The sequence below is a fragment of the Myotis yumanensis genome, unplaced genomic scaffold, assembly GCF_028538775.1.
Source record: "Myotis yumanensis isolate MYYU_CA2020_CCGP unplaced genomic scaffold, mMyoYum1.0.hap1 SCAF_13, whole genome shotgun sequence".
Taxonomy (NCBI): Eukaryota; Metazoa; Chordata; class Mammalia; order Chiroptera; family Vespertilionidae; genus Myotis; species Myotis yumanensis.
This window is the reverse complement of record NW_027223764.1, coordinates 5,946,983-5,964,790: the sequence shown is the minus strand read 5'-3', so window position 1 is coordinate 5,964,790 and position 17,808 is coordinate 5,946,983. Positions and strand designations below refer to the sequence as shown.

At 58.3% G+C, this 17,808-nt stretch overlaps 1 protein-coding gene and 1 long non-coding RNA gene across 3 annotated transcripts in view; both read left to right on the top strand.

The window, feature by feature from the left end:
* Window positions 1-2,142, top strand: part of GRK5 (G protein-coupled receptor kinase 5) — a 178,373-nt gene extending 176,231 nt beyond the window's left edge. For both annotated transcript variants that reach the window (XM_070432166.1, XM_070432168.1), the window contains 3 exons: window positions 106-243; window positions 741-872; window positions 1,646-2,142. In XM_070432166.1, coding sequence (XP_070288267.1) covers window positions 106-243; window positions 741-872; window positions 1,646-1,744 — 369 coding nt within the window. In that variant the 3' untranslated portion in view covers window positions 1,745-2,142. The remainder of the gene's footprint in view (window positions 1-105; window positions 244-740; window positions 873-1,645) is intronic.
* Window positions 2,143-2,213: 71 nt separating this feature from the next.
* On the top strand, window positions 2,214-5,757 carry LOC139021690 (uncharacterized). The gene is made up of 2 exons (XR_011473533.1): window positions 2,214-4,012; window positions 4,308-5,757. It is a non-coding gene; the product is annotated as an uncharacterized lncRNA (long non-coding RNA).
* Window positions 5,758-17,808: the final 12,051 nt, after the last annotated feature.

The following is a 17,808-nucleotide window of genomic DNA, read 5'->3' as shown; positions in this document are numbered from 1 at the left end:
CAGGCAGACGCCCCCTGTTTCCCCCATCAAAGCCCCAGGCCTGGCTGGGGACGGTGGCGCCGGGGCGGGGCCCGTGTGACCACTCGCTCGCTCGCTCTGCCCCAGCCCCGGGCCGTGTACTGTAAGGACGTGCTGGACATTGAGCAGTTCTCCACCGTGAAGGGCGTCAACCTGGACCACACGGACGACGACTTCTACTCCAAGTTCTCCACGGGCTCCGTGCCCATCCCCTGGCAGAACGAGGTCAGCGCTGGGCGGCCGCCTCGCCGCCGGGGGAAGGTGCGGGGAGGGCACAGGGACAGTGGGGTCAGGGTCCCGAGGTCTGCTGGCATCATGGGTGGGTCAGAGGGAAGAGGAGGCCAGTTAGACAGCTCGAGAAGTTCGGCTGGGAAGGGAGGAAATGGAGCCGGGGCATGGGCACAAGGGGGATGGAGGTGGAGGCAGAGTTGGATCAAATGAGATCGAAATGATGGGGCGGGGGAGGGACTGGAACCCTGGGATGGGAGGGTCCAGAGCATGTGGGTGGCCTGGGCTGGGGTCGGGTGAGGAGGAGATGGCTGTGGGTTTGGGGTGCCGACTTCTGCTTTCTCAGGGGAGAGGCAGCGGGCGGGCGGGCACCGTCTGGGTCTCAGCCCCTGAAGACAGAGGGCGGTGTGGGCCAGGGCTCGGCGCTGGGACTCTGTCCACCCACATGATGCCGCCACCCTCATGCTGCCCGCGTTCTTGCTGCGTTCCTCCAGATGATAGAAACGGAATGCTTTAAGGAGCTGAACGTGTTTGGACCTAACGGTACCCTCTCACCAGACCTGGACCGGAGTCACCCTCCGGAGCCACCGAAGAAAGGGCTGTTCCAGAGAATCTTCAAGCGTCAGGTGAGAGCCCCCCACCCCACCCCCAGGTCCTGGCCTCGGCCCGGGAACCCTGGACTCAGAACGTCCTCAGGGTTGAGACCAGAATGCAGAGCCCACCTGAGTGTGGGGCTCGGGGACTGGGAGGCAGCAGCAGCCTGGAGATGGGGCAGGCAGCACCCTGCAGCCCCTGAAACCCTCTGGCTGAGGGGCCCCAGGGTGGAAGGGGCAGGGCCTTTAGCAAGCTTTCTCCACCTCGGCATACTGACCTTTTGGGAAGGGGGAGAGATAGATAGAAACACTGATGAGAGAGAATCATTGATCGGCTGCCTCCTGCACGCCCCCTGCTGGGAATCCAGCCCACAACCCGAGCATGTGTCCTGACCAGGAATCGAACCGGGACCTCTTGGTTCCTAGGTCAACACTCAACCCCTGAGCCAAACCGGCCAGGCTGGGTTAGTTCTTCGTCATGGGGGCTGTCCTTTATGCACCGGGTGATACTCAGCAGCCGCTCTGGCCTCCACCCACCAGATGCCAGCAGCACCCCCACCCTCCTGTTGTAGAATGTCTCCCTCCAGACAGTGTCCCTGGGGAAAACTGGTGGAAAACCACTGCTGGGTCCAGCCATGTCTGCAGGGAGGATGCAAAAGGCAGCACGCAGCACGGTTGCCGGCCAGCAGCCCCGCCCCGAGGCCCTGTCTTCAGGTTCAGGGGCCCCGGTGGCGCCCGGGCCGCAGCGCTGGGCTCGGCGGGACTGACCTGCTTTCTCTCTCCCTCTCCCCTGCCCACTCTCCCAGCATCAGAACAATTCCAAGAGTTCGCCCAACTCCAAGACCAGTTTTAACCACCACATAAACTCAAACCACGTCAGCTCCAACTCCACCGGAAGCAGCTAGTTGCCGCTTGGCCTTGGAGTCCACGTGGGACAGGCTAGACCCTGTCCTTAGAAGCAGAACTTGTGACCGGCGGAGCGTCCACTCCGGATGGGTGGACGGGGCAGCCCGCCCGGAGCCGGCGAAGGAAGGAGGCGCCGCCCTCGGCACGGAGCCTCGGGCTCCTCAGGTGCCACTCAGGTCTGTGCAGACGCGGCCCTCGAGCCGGGCGGACTGGCTTTGTCTCTGTCGACTATTGCAATAGAAATCCAATCGGATACGACGACTTGCACGTATTTTAATAGCATCATAACTAGAACTGAATTTTGTCTTTATTATTTTTAAAGGAAAGTTTTGTAAATTTCTCTATCGCCTCAGTTTACATTTTGTATATTTGTATTTAAATGAAAGTCCGACTTTGAGGGTGTATATTTTCTGTGCAGCCACTGTTAAGCCATGTGTTTCCAGACATTTTAGACGGGGTGGGGGGGGGGGGGAGGGATTTACCAAAAAAAAAAAATGTGACTCAAGACTTCCACAGCCTCAAATGAGAAAACGTTTTTATTAAAGGTAGAAAACGATTCACGTTTCACCTCGAGAGGGTCGGTTGCATCCATCTCTCTAACCTTTGCCGGGCATTGCCCTCGCCCGCTGGTCACCTGGAAGAATCGGAATTAAATGCTCAGAGACGCACCTGGGACTGCACCCCCTGCCAGGACGCCCTGTGCGGGGCCCGTGGAGTGGCCTGGGGCCAGCTCCGTGGGATCCACACGCCTCCTCACTGCCTGGGTCCCGGCCCCCTCTTCCTCCTGCGAGACGGCCATGCGCCGCGCCGGCGCCTTCGGCATCTTCTCTGGGCCCCTTTCTTTCTAAGCAGGTTCTGACTGTAAAGCCAGTGTGTCTTCAAGAGGCGTGTGTCTGGGGATTTTTGTTTTATTCTAAGAGAAGCGTAGCGATGATAAGGAGTAATCATGGAGCCCCCCGTGTCCCAAACTTTTATGGCCCAAGGGGGGTCACTGGGTCACCCTGAATAAGCCTTGAGAGGGGAGGGGCTTGCCAGGGACTCCGGGCACAATCCTTAAGTCATAGGGGTCATAAGGTCTCGAGAGCTGCCCGGGACCCCACAGATGCGTGGGCCCAGGTGGTACAGACAGCGTTGGCTCTCCAAGCAAATGGCTGCCCAAGGAGAGGCCGGGCCACCGAAGAAGCTCAAGACAAGCTCACGGTCACCTCCTGGGAGAGGGGGCGCAGGGGCCAGCTCTAACCTGGGACCACAAAGTTCCGGGCACAGGAGGCAGTGCCTGGCCTTTAGAGCATGGCCGTCGGTCCTAGGGAGCTGCTGGCCCCCTGCTGTCTCCAGAAGGTGACAGGAGCAAATCCGTCCTCGCCACGCCCTGCACAGGGTGAGTTCTGCAGCTCCCCTGCTCCCTGGCTGAGTCCCCGGGGACCCTGTCAGCCTCAGTGGGACCTGGCCCAGCCCAGGCAGCTGCAGGGTTTCTCCTGGTCTGGGCCCTGCACCGGCATCTCCTGTAAAATGCAGGTTCCAGGCTCCACCCCAAACCTAGAGATCTGCAGCGTTCTGAGGCTCTGCTGGTCCCGCTGATGCCCCACGGGTGTGAGAGCCACGCTGTCAGTGGGTCTCAGGTGTGATCATGCAAACATCGCTCAGGGGCCCAGGCAGCCTTGGGGTATGAGCGTTAGGGGGAAGTGGCGAGCATGTCAGCCAGTCTCCAGGCTCTGTCCCGAAGCCTTGCCCATGGTCCTGGGGCCGCTGCTCGAGAGGGGCCTGACCTTGGGACGGGCATTTTGAGGTCATTTTACAAACAAATGGGAGAGAAGAAACAGTGGGCTTCCCGCCGATCCCTTCAATGTGCCGTGTTGTTTCTTCAAGACCTGCTCTTGTCTCAAGAGGCTGCCCCACTTCGCTCCGTGGGCTGAAGACAAGGGAAATGCAGAGCTACGTTCAGTTTTGCCAGGAAGCGGACACTCTTCGGCCCGTACATCAAGGTCCCCGAGCTCTTGCTGGCCGTCCTTTCTTCATGACGAGGACAGTCACCAGCCACCACGTTCATTTCTTTCCCCCAATTCTCAGGACCCAGCCCTTAGCACACGGACTGGCGCTGAGAAGGCAGCCTGTCTTCATACCTGAGCCCACACGCTGTCCGTCTGTCGTGGGGAGTCCTCCAGGGGCGAGAGACACAGATCTGTGTGGCCAGAGCTCAGACCACGGAAGTGCAGGTCCCTGATGGCTCAGCCAGCAGGAGCCTGTCCCCAGAGCGCCCACGGACACAGGTCAGGGCCGCCAGCCTTCTCTCCCTTGGGGCCCTTGGCTCCCCCAGAGAAGGGAAGCGAATTCAGGGCCTGCCAACCGGCCTCCTCCCACCAAGCCCAGTCCCCGCGGGTCCTTCCTGTCCCTGACCCTCCCCCCTCCGCCGCCCCTTCTACCCCCACTTGTTTCCTATAGCGGCATTTTTAAAAAAGGTGTTTTTTAATTTAAAAAACCAACAAAACACAACACCTTCCCACCCACCCACCTGTCCGGGACGAGGCGTAGCTGGACGGTGAGTGGGTTTAATCTCTTCTACAGCCTCTGAGCTCCCTCAGAAGAGCCGTCCTTCCTCCAAGCGTGCCGTTTCCTCACCTGAGTCCTCGGACGCCATGCCTTCGAGGAGAGACGGGGTCTTTGCAGAGGCATCTCTGCTCCCACTTTTCAGGAGACGAGCTGCTGTCCCCGATGGGATGGGGGACGAGTGCTCACCCTCCCCCGCCCCCCAGCTCTCGTGGCATCACGGGGTGTCACGGGACCCGGCCACCCTCGAGGAGGAGGCCCCACAGCCATGTCGGCTCCCCTTCCGAGGCCGCGAGCTTCGGGCGGCTCCCTGCCCCATGGCTCAGGGTGGCCATGTCCCCAGCTGCCAGGCCGGTTTGCTTGTTTCCTCACGAGCTGCTCTCGCAGAGGGGACACCCAGCCTGGGGGGCGGGGGGGCGGCCACACCGCGCAGAAGACAGCAGCGTGGCCCGGCTCTAGGCACACGCGCCCGCCCGGACACGAGGTGTGAGTTCTGGGGACACTCGTGGCGTGGATGGCACCAGTGGGGTGTGGCCGCCTAGCAGGGCCTGGCCTCGGGAGCCGGGCTCCCTGCCGCCCCAGCAGCCCGCCCACCAGGGAGCCCCTGCTCTTCCACACCCTGTCCCTTCCCCAAAGGCTCAGGCCACCAGTTCATTTCCCACCGACCTTCCCGCGTGGGCTGCCGACCCAGACCTCAGCACGGAGGGAACGCGGCCTCGCCAGGGGGAACCTCGGCCACGGACGAGCAGGAGTCCGCCGCGGTGAAGCGGAGCGCGGCCGGCATCGCTGTCCTCTCGGCTGCGTGTGCTCTGTCCCCGCGAGCTGGCACCTGCCGAGGGCGCCTCTCCCGTGCTCAGGCCCCACCCTCCGGCCGAGGCAGCGCCTCCTCGCCTTCGAGCCCCTGTTGCCGAGAGACGGTGTGAAATGGGTGCGTTTTGAAGTTTTGAAGCTCGGAGCTGTGAGTGGGGAAGGCGGAGAGCTCACTCCTCTCTGAACCGAGTGGCGCTTTGGACGGGGCCCGCGGGACAGACCCTGCTCGGCCGCGTGCCCGTCTGGTCTGACCTTCGAGGCTTGCGCTGCAGACAGTGGCCAAACCGGAAAGGCTGGCTCTCCCTCGGGGCGAAGGCACTTCCGGAGAAGAATCTATAGATGCCTTTCTGGCCATCGAGGAGGCATGTTATAATAGATGAAACGCAAATGTGCTCCATTTGGAAGGGCTCAGTGGCTGTTGGTGGTGGTAGAATAATAACCCTCGTAGCCAAAGGACCTACTTTCTTCAGGGACACATGACGTGGGTGAGTGACAGCGGTTCCCTCTCGGGGGTCGTTCCCTTTCGGGGTCGTGGCTGGGATGACGGCTGGGCTCTGCCGCGCTGGGTCTGTGTCCGTGGAACGCGTCGCAGTGCTGCTGTGTCCAGATCAAACCACTGTCGTTTTTTTAAGAGAAATAAAGTCCTTAATGAAAAGAACTGCATTTCTTTCCTTCTGCGGAGCCGCCCTGATCCCCGTGCACTGGACAGCTGCCCCCGCGAGGCCAGCACCGCCTTTGAGTGGACCCGCCTGCAGGTGCGCGGTTCGGCCCACCCACAGGCCGCCCGGGCCCTGGCCACCCCGGGCCTGCCCACAGCGGCCATCTCCAGGAGGCAGGGCCTCAGCATCGCCCCGAACCCTATCCAGGCCGACTGGCTTCTGATCCCAGGCCCAGCAGGTGGCCATGGCACCAAGAGGCGGCCAGTGAGAAGGCAGAGGGAGAGAGGCCAGACGGGCGTGACATGGCGTGTTTTCCGTGGCAGACGCCAGAGCTCGGGTGGGCTCTGTGGAGGGGCCGTTCTGCCTGTCAGCTTGCCCCGCGCCTGTCCTGCAGGCAGGACCCCGAGGGCCTCGGAACCCAGGCACCAACCTAGGACCTGAGACCCCGAAGCCCCCTCCCACCTGCGCAGCTCAGGGGTAGGATGAGCCAGGTTCCGGCTCGGACAACCCCTTTCTGACTAGAACCCTGGCGGCCCCGAGCCCTGAGCCTCGGTGTCTGTAGGATGGGGAACACCGGCCCCGCGGGCTGCGGGAGGCTTCAGGGGACCACACGTGGCACCCGGCACAGAGGGCGTCCCCGGGGGACAGTCACCTGGTTGTCTCTGGACCCTTTGATCCTTGACCTCAGGACAGGGTGGAGGGGGGCGCCTAGACCCAAGCTCATCTCACCCTCAGCCCAGCCCCAGAGCGAGAGGGATTCCATCAGGCACTTGGTGAGGGGCGCCCTGAGCTGGGGACCAGGGCTGGAGGCCTGTTCCTGCCCGCCTTCCGGCACAGGGCCTGGGTCCGCTCCCGCCACAGACGCCTCACCCAGAACGTAGGACTCGCAGCAGTTCCCTCCCCTCGCCTCCCAGGGGCAGGTGCCTGTCCTGATTAGAGGAGAGGAATGAGGATTCCACTTGTTGGGAGACTGGGATGGGAGAGAGGAAGAGGGGCTGGTGAGCAAAGGGTTGCAGAGTCCACGGGGCGCAAGAGCAGGGCGTCATGTGGAGTCCCTAACATCACCGCCAGGCTGTCCCTCCAGCGGCGATGTGGCCGGTTCCCCACCCCCTCCCCGCAGCTCCTACCTGCTGTTTGGAGGCCGGGAGGTTTCCTAATAGGAACCTCATTTTCATGTATCGTTTTTATTATTTTTTTTAAACGTCTCGTCAGTGTAATGTAGGCCAATAGACTATCGGCCCCAGAGCACTGCTGGTGTTCCCTGCCTCACCCACAGCCCTGCCGACCCATCTTATTTTAAAATTTTATTTATTGATTATTTTTAAAGAGAGAGGAAGGGAGATGGTTTTTTAAAATGTTTTTATTGATCTCAGAAGAAGGGGGAGGGAGAGAGAGAAGGAACATCATGCCCCCTACTGGAGATCGAGCCTGAAACCTGGGAATCGAACCGTTGCTCAACCACTGAGCCGCACTGGCCAGGCTATCACTAATGTTCCTGTGGAGAGCGGCTAGTGTTTTGGACAGGTTCAAGCCTTGGACCTCATCCTCCGGAAATTCTGTTTCTTTGTTATGGGGTGGGGCCACAACATTAGTAACAAAGACACAGAATTTCCGGAGGATGAGGCCCAGAAATCAGGATTTTAAAAAGATTCCCAGGTGATTCTAATGTGCAGCCAAGGTTGAGAACCACTGCCTTGGACTGAGGAGAGGGCACAGTCTTCTCATGGCCACGTGCAAGTCCCAGCTTGGAGGGCAGGGCCCTCCCAGCACAATTATAGCCAACAGCTGTAGTTATAAGCTTGAACCTATGGTCCGAACACGTGACCCCACGTGCCTGAGTGATGTGGGCTGGATAGAGTTCAGGTGCATGTAGTGGAGTAGGATTGAAACCTGCGAGAATGTTGTAAACATCTTGACCACGCCCCTACTTTGCCTCGTGGCGTCTGCTATAAAATAAAGACACGGCTGTGGGCATGGTCGCTGTCTCAGAGAAGCAGTGTCCCACCGAGACGCGGCTTTCATTCTCTTGTCTGTCTTTTCTAAGCCTTTCAGCCGCCCCCTCTCAGGCTCACCCTCGGGCGTGCTGGCGCGGCACATGTTTCTCTCTCTCTCCCGTCTTCTCTGAAATCAGTAAAAATACATTTTTTATAAATTAAAAGTAGTGTCACGCACCCTATCATGCTTCACTGGGCACCAAGCATTCTGCGTGGGTGTCTCCCTTTCCGTCCTCTCTGGGACCCCACTCGTGCCTAACACCACGTGCTGAGAAAGAAAAGAAAAAAAATCTGTTTCACAAGTTCAACATTTTACAAGTCCTCGTGTTTCCCTTGTTTATTTCCCTTTGGGCTTTGCGGGCTGTCAGTAAAGTTTCATTTGAAAACCCCGGCCGGCACCCCTCCAGCCAAGGGAAACACAGACACGAGAGCGCTTTGCCCACGCTTGGCCGGAGAGGGGAAAGCGGGCGGCGCGGGGGTGCGGTGGGCTGGGAGCCAAGGGAGCGGGGCGAGACCAGGCTCCGCCACCGCCTTCCCCAAACCCAAATCTCTTCCTCTGCGAAACCGCTCTTTCCACAAGTGTTTGCTGAGCCCTTCCTGTGGGCCAGGCACTGTCCCTGGCCCTGGAGGTACAGGAAGGAACAAGAGCTGCAAAGGTCTGCGCTCCTGGGGCTCACCTGGCCGAAAGGTGTGGAAGACACACACATACAGTGTGGTCATTGGAGAGGCCAAGGACGTGTCAGACCGGAAGGCGGGAGAGCGGTTAGTGACTGTGGTGCCTTCGGTGTCCTGGAGTTCAACCCAGCAAAGGGTGGGGGGTTTGACACAGACAACAACCTGTTTGGGTCGGAAGGGAGTTGGGCTTCTTTCTCAGAGGCTGGGGGGACAAAGGCTAGCACGGGAGAGTCTTTGTGATGGTGGAACAGTGTGTATCTTGGCTGCCGTGGTGGCTACACAGATGCACACACGTATAGAAATGGCACCAAACCCAGCCGGCGTGGCTCGGTGGTTGCGCGTCCACCTATGGGCCGGAGGTCACCGTTTGATTCCCGGTCAGGGCACAGGCCCGGGTTGCAGGCTTGGTCCCCAACGTGGGGCACGCAGGAGGCAGCCGGTCGGTGATTCTCTCTTTTCATTGATGTTTCTCTCTCTCCCTTCCTTCTCTGAAATCAATGAAAATATATATTTTAAAAATCACACAAAATGCCGAAACCGGTTTGGCTCAGTGGATAGAGCGTCGGCCTGCGGACTCAAGGGTCCCGGGTTTGATTCCGGTCAAGGGCATGTACCTGGGTTGCGGGCACATCCCCAGTGGGAGATGTGCAGGAGGCAGCTGATCGATGTTTCTAACTCTCTATCTCTCTCCCTTCCTCTCTGTAAAAAATCAATAAAATATATTTTTTTAAAAAAATCACACAAAGCCGCCCACACCCATGAGGCCCAGGTCAGTGTCCGGCTTCGGTACTGCTCTGCGGTGACATGAGCTGTAGCCGGGGGAGGGGGGGGTGACCTGGGTGAAGGGCGCAGGGGCCCCTCTCACTGTCTCTGCCACTTGCTGTGAACCTACAGTTATGTCAAAATTAAACGTTTTTCTTTAACATGTAAGCAAATCGAAACTGAAGGAAGGAGAGAGGAGAGGCAGGAGGTGGGGGTGGAATTTCGGATTGAGCTCCGGAGGGCAGGTGGCTGCAGTGAGGCCTGAATGAGCCCCGCACTGTGAGCACGCAGCTCTCGGCAGGTGCTGGTTCTCCTCTCTTCACTGGGGGGGAGGTGGGGTGTAGTGTCTGCTCCTTGTCTGTCTGCTCATCGCTGTCTGTCTTTCTGCCCGGCTCTGGCATTCCTGGTCTACAGTCTCGGACCCGCTCCCTCCCCCCCCTTCCTTCACCCTCCCCTCAGCCCCAGGTTCTCCTGGGAAGTCCACTCCCATGTGCCTAAGCCAGCCATGGGCAAACTACGGCCCGCAGGCTGGATCCGCCCGTTTGAAATGAATAAAACCAAAAAAAAAAAAGACAGTACCCTTTTATATAATGATGTTTACTTTGAATTTATATTAGTTCACACAAACACTCCATCCATGCTTTTGTTCCGGCCCTCCGGTCCAGCTTAAGAACCCATTGTGGCCCTCGAGTCAAAAAGTTTGCCCACCCCTGGCTAAGCCCTCGGTGGTTGGGTTTGAGACCTCTGAGGCCAGGCCCCGGTCCACTGCATCCTGAAGCCACCAGCAGCTCCAGTGGCCTTGACCTCCCCCATGTGGTCTATTGGCTCCTTTGTTTCCAGCACGTCCCACGTGGAATAACAAAGACCCAGTCGGAACTCTCTGCTCCCGCGTCCCCCCCAGAGGTCTAGCTCCAGGACAGGGCGGGTTGGACAGCGTGAGGCCCCTGGCAGGTCTGAGCCGCTTCCTGGGTTTTCCCGAAACTCCTCCAGCCACCGCGGCTTGGCACCGGCTGTTTGGCCCGCACCGGGCAGGAATGGCGGGATCTGTGCTGAAATGCCCAGGGGCTGTGCAGATGGCGGTCTGTGCACCAGGAACACCCTCTGTATCTGCAGGAATAGATTTGGCACCTGGCTGATGCTGGGCCTGGGAGCGCAGTGTGGTCCCCAGCAGGACGGGCTGCCCGGCCTTGGCCCCGGCGGCACAGCCGGCTGCAGATTCGGGGGCAGGTGGGGTCACTCCCTCTGCACCGCCCTGTGGATCCGGCACCCCCTGGCACAGTGGGTGGGTGCCCCAGGCACCTCTCAGCAGCGGCCAAGACCTTCCACGTTCACCCCTTTGCCATTTCCAGTTCCTCAGCTGCCCGGTCCCACTTTAACTGGAAGTAGGTTGGCACGGAGCTCACCAGCGCTCCCGGCCTATGTCCTCACTGCCTACACTGCTGCTAAAGCCCTCTGTATGCCAGTCCCACAAGGGAACCCAAACCGCACCACAAGGAGGGGGAGAAACAGTAAAAATGAGGCGGACTCGGTGGGTCTTCGCACCAAGTCCTTGTCGATCCAGAGAGGCCCTTTCGTGGCGCCCGGGCGTGGCCTGGACAAGGACCAAGCATCGAGGCTGAGCCACCGGCCCAGCTGCCAGGGCCCCCCCTTTCCCAGGGCCCCCGACTCGCCAGAGACTCCAAAGACAACAGAGGGTTTGAGGCTGGAAAGTGTAGTTCGGGGGTTTTGTTCATGTTTTTGTAAACGGTAGACAAGCCCGCCTGCAAGTGGCTGGACGTGCACCTCTGCGACATCATTTCTGGAAATTCTGAAAAGCTGGAGCAGGAATGACTTTTTTAAAAAATAATCTTTTTATTCCTAAAGAAAAGTGGATTTAAACTTTATCTCTGTCCTCCTAAATCTACTTAATAGTTGCTTCTGTCTTCCTTTTCACCCCCATTCTTCACACCCCACAGCCAGGTCTGAGTTCACCGTTGGACCATGTTCTTCCCTATCCGCGCGCCGCTCATCAGAGAACGTGTTTCTGAACCTTTATTTTTTGTTAATCCTCACCCGAGGATATTCTTTCAATTGATTTTTAGAGAGAGTGGAAGGGAGGGAGAAAGAAGGGAGTAGAGGAACATTGATGTGCGAGAGACACATCAACTGGTTTCCCCCCGCACGTGCCCGGACCGGGCTGGGGAGCAAACCTGCAACCCCAGGGGAAGATCTCATTAGAACATTCGGCAGCTTTCCAGGTGTGTCCGTTCAGGGTTGTGGTCTCCACCGATCGATTGGCGGCCCCAGGGCAGGGGGTCATTATCCAAAGCAGCTGGTCCTGCCGCCAGCAGTGACGGGTTTGGTTGCTTCTCGGGGCCTGGAGCTGAAATGGAGCTGAGGCCTAGATGTTCATCTCTGGAGGAAAGGCCAGGGGGGCCAAACCTCGTGACCTGCGATATGCCAGGGGAGGAAAAGTCACCTGGGGGCAGGATCCTCCCTACAGCGGATTGTCCATTGCTAGGCACCTGGGCTTCCCACCCGTGACCTTCTGGACCTGCCCAGCTTCCTTGCTCTGCTCATGTCTCACTGCCGACAGCTGATGGACATCACACTCCCTACGAGAGCGCCCACCTCTGCCTGGGGCTGTGCAGAAGCTTAGCCACGGGATCTGAGGGGGCGGGGGGCGGGGAAGAGCCTGGGGCTAAGAGCCTCTGAGTACAAGGAAGTTCCATCAGCTCATGTAACCTGGAGATGGAACCCTATCCACTGGAGAGGGAGAGGAGTGACCATTTCAGTAGCTGAGGCACTTCCTCACACGTCTCACGCAGGCCCAGGCTCCCCGAGTGATGTGAGAGGCACAGGTCTGAGGGGCAGGCCTCGCCGTCCCACGCGGCGAGAACACCTCGTTGCACGTGGTTCTGGGGTTCAGAGACGCCTATTTGCCACCCAGCCTGGGCCTCCGAAGAGGCCAGCCGCTAGGGAGCGATCACGACCGTGGAAAGAATTTCGGAGCAGCCTCCAGAACGAGGGAATCCAGGAGTTCGCATTTATTTCTCAAAGAAAAGCCTAGAAGCCAGCATCCTGAGCGCACATCCCAGTGAGCTCAGCACAATGGGGCTCTGCTGGGGAGTGAGGGGCCGAGAGCACCATGGATGAGGGAGCAGTTTCATCAGATCCCAGATCCTCCTGGGGCAGCCACTGGGGAGTGGGGGGGGGGGGGCACACTGAGCAGGACACCCCACAGAGGCCACCGGTTTCTGCTTCCGGGCATCCGAAAGGAACGCCAGCCCCTGCCCACTCCAGGCCTGTGTGACACTTGGCAGAGTTGTACAGATGAGTGGCATCTTGGAACCTGTTTCCCACATGAAAGCAAACGACTGTCGTTACCTGGCTCCGCCCCTGAAGAAGCTGTGGTTCCCGCAGCCTGGACTTGAGTGGCATCAGGTTCGGTTGCATCTGAGAATCTCCGGATGCCAGGCTGATCGACGCCCCCACTGTCTCCAGATGGGGAGCTGGGTGGACGAGGCTGTCTCCAGCGCGTATTTCATCGCCCCTCTCCTCCTCCCTGCCCCCTCCCAGGCCCCTCGGCTCCTCAGGTTCTTGTTGGGAGGAGGGATCTGCACACCAGACCCTCTCTGTGCTTTTTCCTCTAAATGCCAAACACCGCAGAACCAGCACCCGCCATGTCCCTAACGTGCCCTTTGAACTTGCTGCAGGTGGAACCCAGACGGCTTCATTTTTCGTGGTGACGCACGCTGCCTCCCCCACCCCGTCTGCTTTCAAGAAACACCCTGTTCCTCCTTCCCCACCGCCTCCCAGCACAACAAAATGGAAACAGGAACTTGGGCAGCAGCGCCCTTGCCGGGTCCCTGTAACGCCGCGGAGAATGAAGCGCTGTCAGCAGTCCCGCGAGCAGGGGCCACAGCAGCCACCGCTGTAATTAGCGCGTCCTTCCTTTGTGCGCAGAATAGACACCAGAGTGCCACCCCCCAAGAGGCTTTGGCACGTGTCCTGCCACTCATTTTCGCAAACAATTCAGTGGGTTTTTAAAAAGTGCCTCCAACAAGCAAAGAAAGGCCCGGGGGAAAAAACCAACAAAACCCAGAATGACAATTCAGCCTTCAGTTCTAAAGGTACTTGAGAGCCACTCTGGGGACGGGGAGGCCACGCTCGATGACCCTTCAAGCCCAAGTTCAGATGGAGCGAGAGCCTGCTGTCCACGGGGCGGGCCGGGGAAACGCAGTCAGGACAAGTAAGCTTAATGCCCCCATGTTCCCTAGGCAGCAGCTGCATATGCCTCCGAGTCTCACTTTTCCCATCTGCTCAATGGGCGCATTGATAACCTGCGTGTTCTCTCTCTCAGCTTGTAGTGAGGCTCCGAGGAGATCGGTAGGAAGAGTGAGTGCTTTGCGATCTATAGGATGGGGGTTGTATTTTAGGGAGAAAGCGGTCCCAGTCCTAAGGCAAATCAAGGGACTAGAGGCCTCTCTGACCACACACCCTCCCCACTGAGCATCATCTCCCCGCAGGGGACTGTGCCGTCATAGATACACCGTCCAGGGTGTTCCCTGAAGGAGATCAAACGCCAGGTTCTGGAACTTATTAAGATCCTGTTTCCCACCCACGCCCCTCATGCTGCGGTGGCCCTGCCTGGCCCTGCCCTGCCCTGCCCCAGCTTCTCTCCCTTCTCCATCTTCCCGGGTCTGTAGCTCAGTGGAACCTTCCTCCTGTGGGGACAGTGGCCCGGCTGGCAGCGATGGGCTTCCCGGGGACAGCTGGTAGCAGGGAAGCTCCCGAGTTAATATTTATGATTCCGTGGAAACGGTTCCGTCTGATGGTGTCCTCGAAGCTCTCCAGGGCCCAAACTGAAGCGCTTGTGCACATGTTGAAGCAATGCCTTTGGGGATTGCTTTTTCTCTCCTGCATCTCCCTTTCAGCTCACTTCCTGTTTGCTTTCCCTCGGGGTGAAAATGTGAGTCTAGTCTTTCCTGAGAAGCATCTTTCAGAACATAAACCCACAGCCTCTCGGAGCTGAAAAAGAGGCTCCCACCCCTTTGCCTCCTGAGATCTGGGGGAAATGGGCTCACTTGGTGTGCAGCGGGGAGGCGAGAGTGCAAGACAGCCTCGTCAGCAGCCCCAGGAACAGGCACGCTGATTAAATCCGCCCCAAGGCTAAGCCATGCCCTGAAGACACATCCTTCAAGCCCCGCCCCTCAACCAGCTCCTCAGCTGTCAGCTTCAAGTACCCACCTCCCGCCCCCCCCCCCCCCCCCCCCCGGGCCCCCAGCACCACCACCCGCCTCTGGTGCAGGGCTGTCGGCACATGTGCCCTCGGGTGGACTTCTTGAGACAATGCCCCTTAAAAACTGTACCCCATGCTCTGGGCTGTGCTCTGGGGCTGGACCTGGTGGTGGTCACGTGTGCAAACAAATGTGGACATTCACGGAGCTGCCCAGTTAATATTTGTGCACTTTACTGAACATCAGGTTTTACCCCCCACCTTCCTCCCCCAATAATAACGCATCGCAGAGAGCTGGGGAGGGAAGAGTGAAATTTTATGCTCTGAGCTTCAGAAATGATAACGACACTTCAGAACAAACTCCAGAGAGAAAAGATGAGGGCTTGGAGATGTACGTTTTAAAACCCAGTGGCGGGCAAGGAGAAATGTAAGATCCCACCCGTTTGGAGCCTTTTCCCCTCTGTGCACAGCTGTCGTTCCTTGATCTCCGTGTTGATGTGAGTGTAGGGCCAGGCGGTTTACTGTACAAAGTCCGGCGGTTCTTTAATCAACTCGCATCAAAACATCTTCCCAAGCGTTTAGAACAGGGGTCCTCAAACTGCAGCCGCCGAAAACGTTTATCCGGCCCGCCGGGTGTTTTTGCCGCTGCTGTGTGCACAGGAATTTGTTCATAGTTTTTTTTTTAACTATAGTCCGGCCCTCCAACGGTCTGAGGGACAGTGAACTGGCCCCTGTTTAAAAAGTTTGAGGACCCCTGGTTTAGAACAATCAGCAGTCCTTTCAGAAATGAAGGAGCCCGTCTCCCGCTGATGGCGCGAGGGGTCACCTGGGCTCCGTGGCCCGCGGAGGCCCCAGTGGGAGCAGGGGGACGGGGTCAAGAACCAGTGACAGGAAGAAACCCTCCTGCCAGCCCAGCCTCCTCCCGCCACTGAGCAGCCCTGGGGCCGCTGGGGGCCGGGAGGGGTGAGAGCCGCTGCCCCCCTTCCTGCCCCTCCCCGCGCAGCCGCTCACACCTGGAGGCCAGGCCGGTGGCCTTGGGCAGCGGGCACGGACCAGAACATTCCAGGACCTGATTAGCACAAAGACCTTTTACAACCGGGGCTGGGGAGGGGCCCCTCTCTGGGGAGACCTCTGCAGGGGGTGGTGCCCAGGGCCCGGAGGTTCTCCCGTGGGTGCCTGCAGGGACCTCCCCGGCCGGGAGCCCCGCCGCGCTCCCGCCACGGCTCACCAGCGCCCCCGTGAGCCCGAGCCGGGAACCTCAGGAAGGCTGTGGCTCTCGGAGGGGTGGTGTCTGGGGAGCCCGGGCCGGCCGCCCAGAACTTCAGGGGCAGCTCCTCCCTGGGAACCCATCGCTCTCCTTTGCCCCAGAAAGCCCCGAGGAGGCGAGAGGCTCCCTGGGGGACATTTCCTGGACTCCCTGCTCCAGAGGTGACAATGGGTTCCCCGCTTCTCCGTGGGCCGACCCCCTTCTTCTCTCAGACACCCTTCCCTTTAACTTTGGCCACTTGGCCAGACTAGGAGCCTCGCTTCCGGTTGGCAAGGGAGCCCTCTCCTGGCCTTGCTGCCCAGCCCCACGCCCACCGGCTGTCCCCCTGACCCCGTCTGCCCTCTGCACATCCTCCAACTCTGAGCCCACCCTCTCCTGCTCCCACCTCCCACTCCCATCGTTGGATTGGCGTTCAGATCCAACTCCCTAACCTTGGGGCTCTGCCCTCCATCATTCAGAGGGCGTGAGGTCAAGAGCCCAAATGGGTCCAAATCTGCCAGCCTTCTCTGCCTCACCTCGGGGAGACCACACCGCCCCTCTGGGCACTGGTCTGTACTGATCCCCTATGACCGGGCACCCAGCTACGCTCATGACATACACGATCTCAGTGAATGTTATCCTGGGATCAATGTTATCCCCATCTGACCGTCAAGGAAACAGGCTTGGAAAGACATGTGCCTCACCCAGGACGACGCAGCCAGAAAGTGAGGAGCTGAGTGAGAATGTCCAACTTCATGGCTGCTCCTAACAACATCCTCACGGGAACCAATAGTAAGCAACGAGAATAAAAGTAACAGACACAGTACAATATGCAGATGATGTGTTATAGAATTGTACACCTGAAACCTATATAATTTTATAAACCAATGTCACCCCAATAAATTCAATAAAAAGGAAAAAAAACTCTAAATCTGCATCCTCAGTCATTTCAATTGTAAGAAATCATTTTGAAATGTGTGTGTGGGGGGGAGGTAACAAAGAAATTATTTTATTGCTAAGATTCTGGGAAAAGTGGACCCCACACCCACCTCCGCAGTCACCAGGACCTGCACCTCCAGGTATTGGCAAGGCAGCCTGTCCCCCCCCCCCCCCCGCCCCCCTGGCCCCCGCTCTTCTTAAAGCGGTAAGAGCAGCGACATGTGGACCCAAAGCCACATCCTTGCAAAGCCAGCCTTCCTCTGGAGACCAAGGAGCAGTAAATTCTTTCCCTGGGAACATCTCTATCAAGCAGACATCTGTTACTCTTAGGCGATCCGTATGCCATAACAGTTTAAAAAACGGAGTTTAAATGCCTAAATAAGAAGAAAACAGTTTGCCCTCGTTGCAAAATAGCATGTAAACTGTGCTGAAATTAGCACAAGGGAAACATTTATCTTCCCGCGATAATCTTGAAACGGGCCGTTTTTGATGGTGTGTAATGATGTTTATTGGCATGAAAGATGGTCATGATATATTACTAAAGGAGGGGGGAAAAACTGGTTGCGAATAGAAAGCCAGACTTTTTTAAAGGAATATTTGACTCCAGCTCCCTGGCTGGGGTGAGGCCCCTTCTGCGTGTCTTGAAGAAAAGGAGGCATGGGTGAAGACTGGCTGGCAGGGGAGGGGGGTGGGGGTCCCTTCTCCCTGAGAGGATAGAGAACGAAGCCCATGTTTTGGCTGGAAAGGCCAAAGATTTGCCAGAGCAGAAATCTGGCCCAGCCTGGTAGAGTAAAAGATGGTGGGGTGTGGGGTCTAAAAGACTGTGGGCTGGCCCTAGCCAGTGTGGCTCAGTGGATAGAGTATTGGCAGGGTCCCGGGTTCAATTCCAGCCAAGGGCATATGCCCGAATTGCAGTCTCAATCCCCAGTAGGGGGTGTGCAGGAGGCAGCTGATCAATGATTCTCTCTCATCATTGATGTTTCTCTCTCTCTCTCCCTCTCCCTTCCTCTCTGAAATCATTAAAGATATTTTTAAAAACTAAATTTAAAAAATAAAATAAGAGACTGTGGGCTGGCTTCCAATCTGGGCGCCACCAACCTCGAGCCTTGATGACCTGGTACAGGTTCGATGCCACCGAAGGTCAGTTCCCCACGGACACAGGGGAATCCACGCCCAGTGCATCGGCAGGTGCCCGGTACCTGGGAGCAGCTCAGGG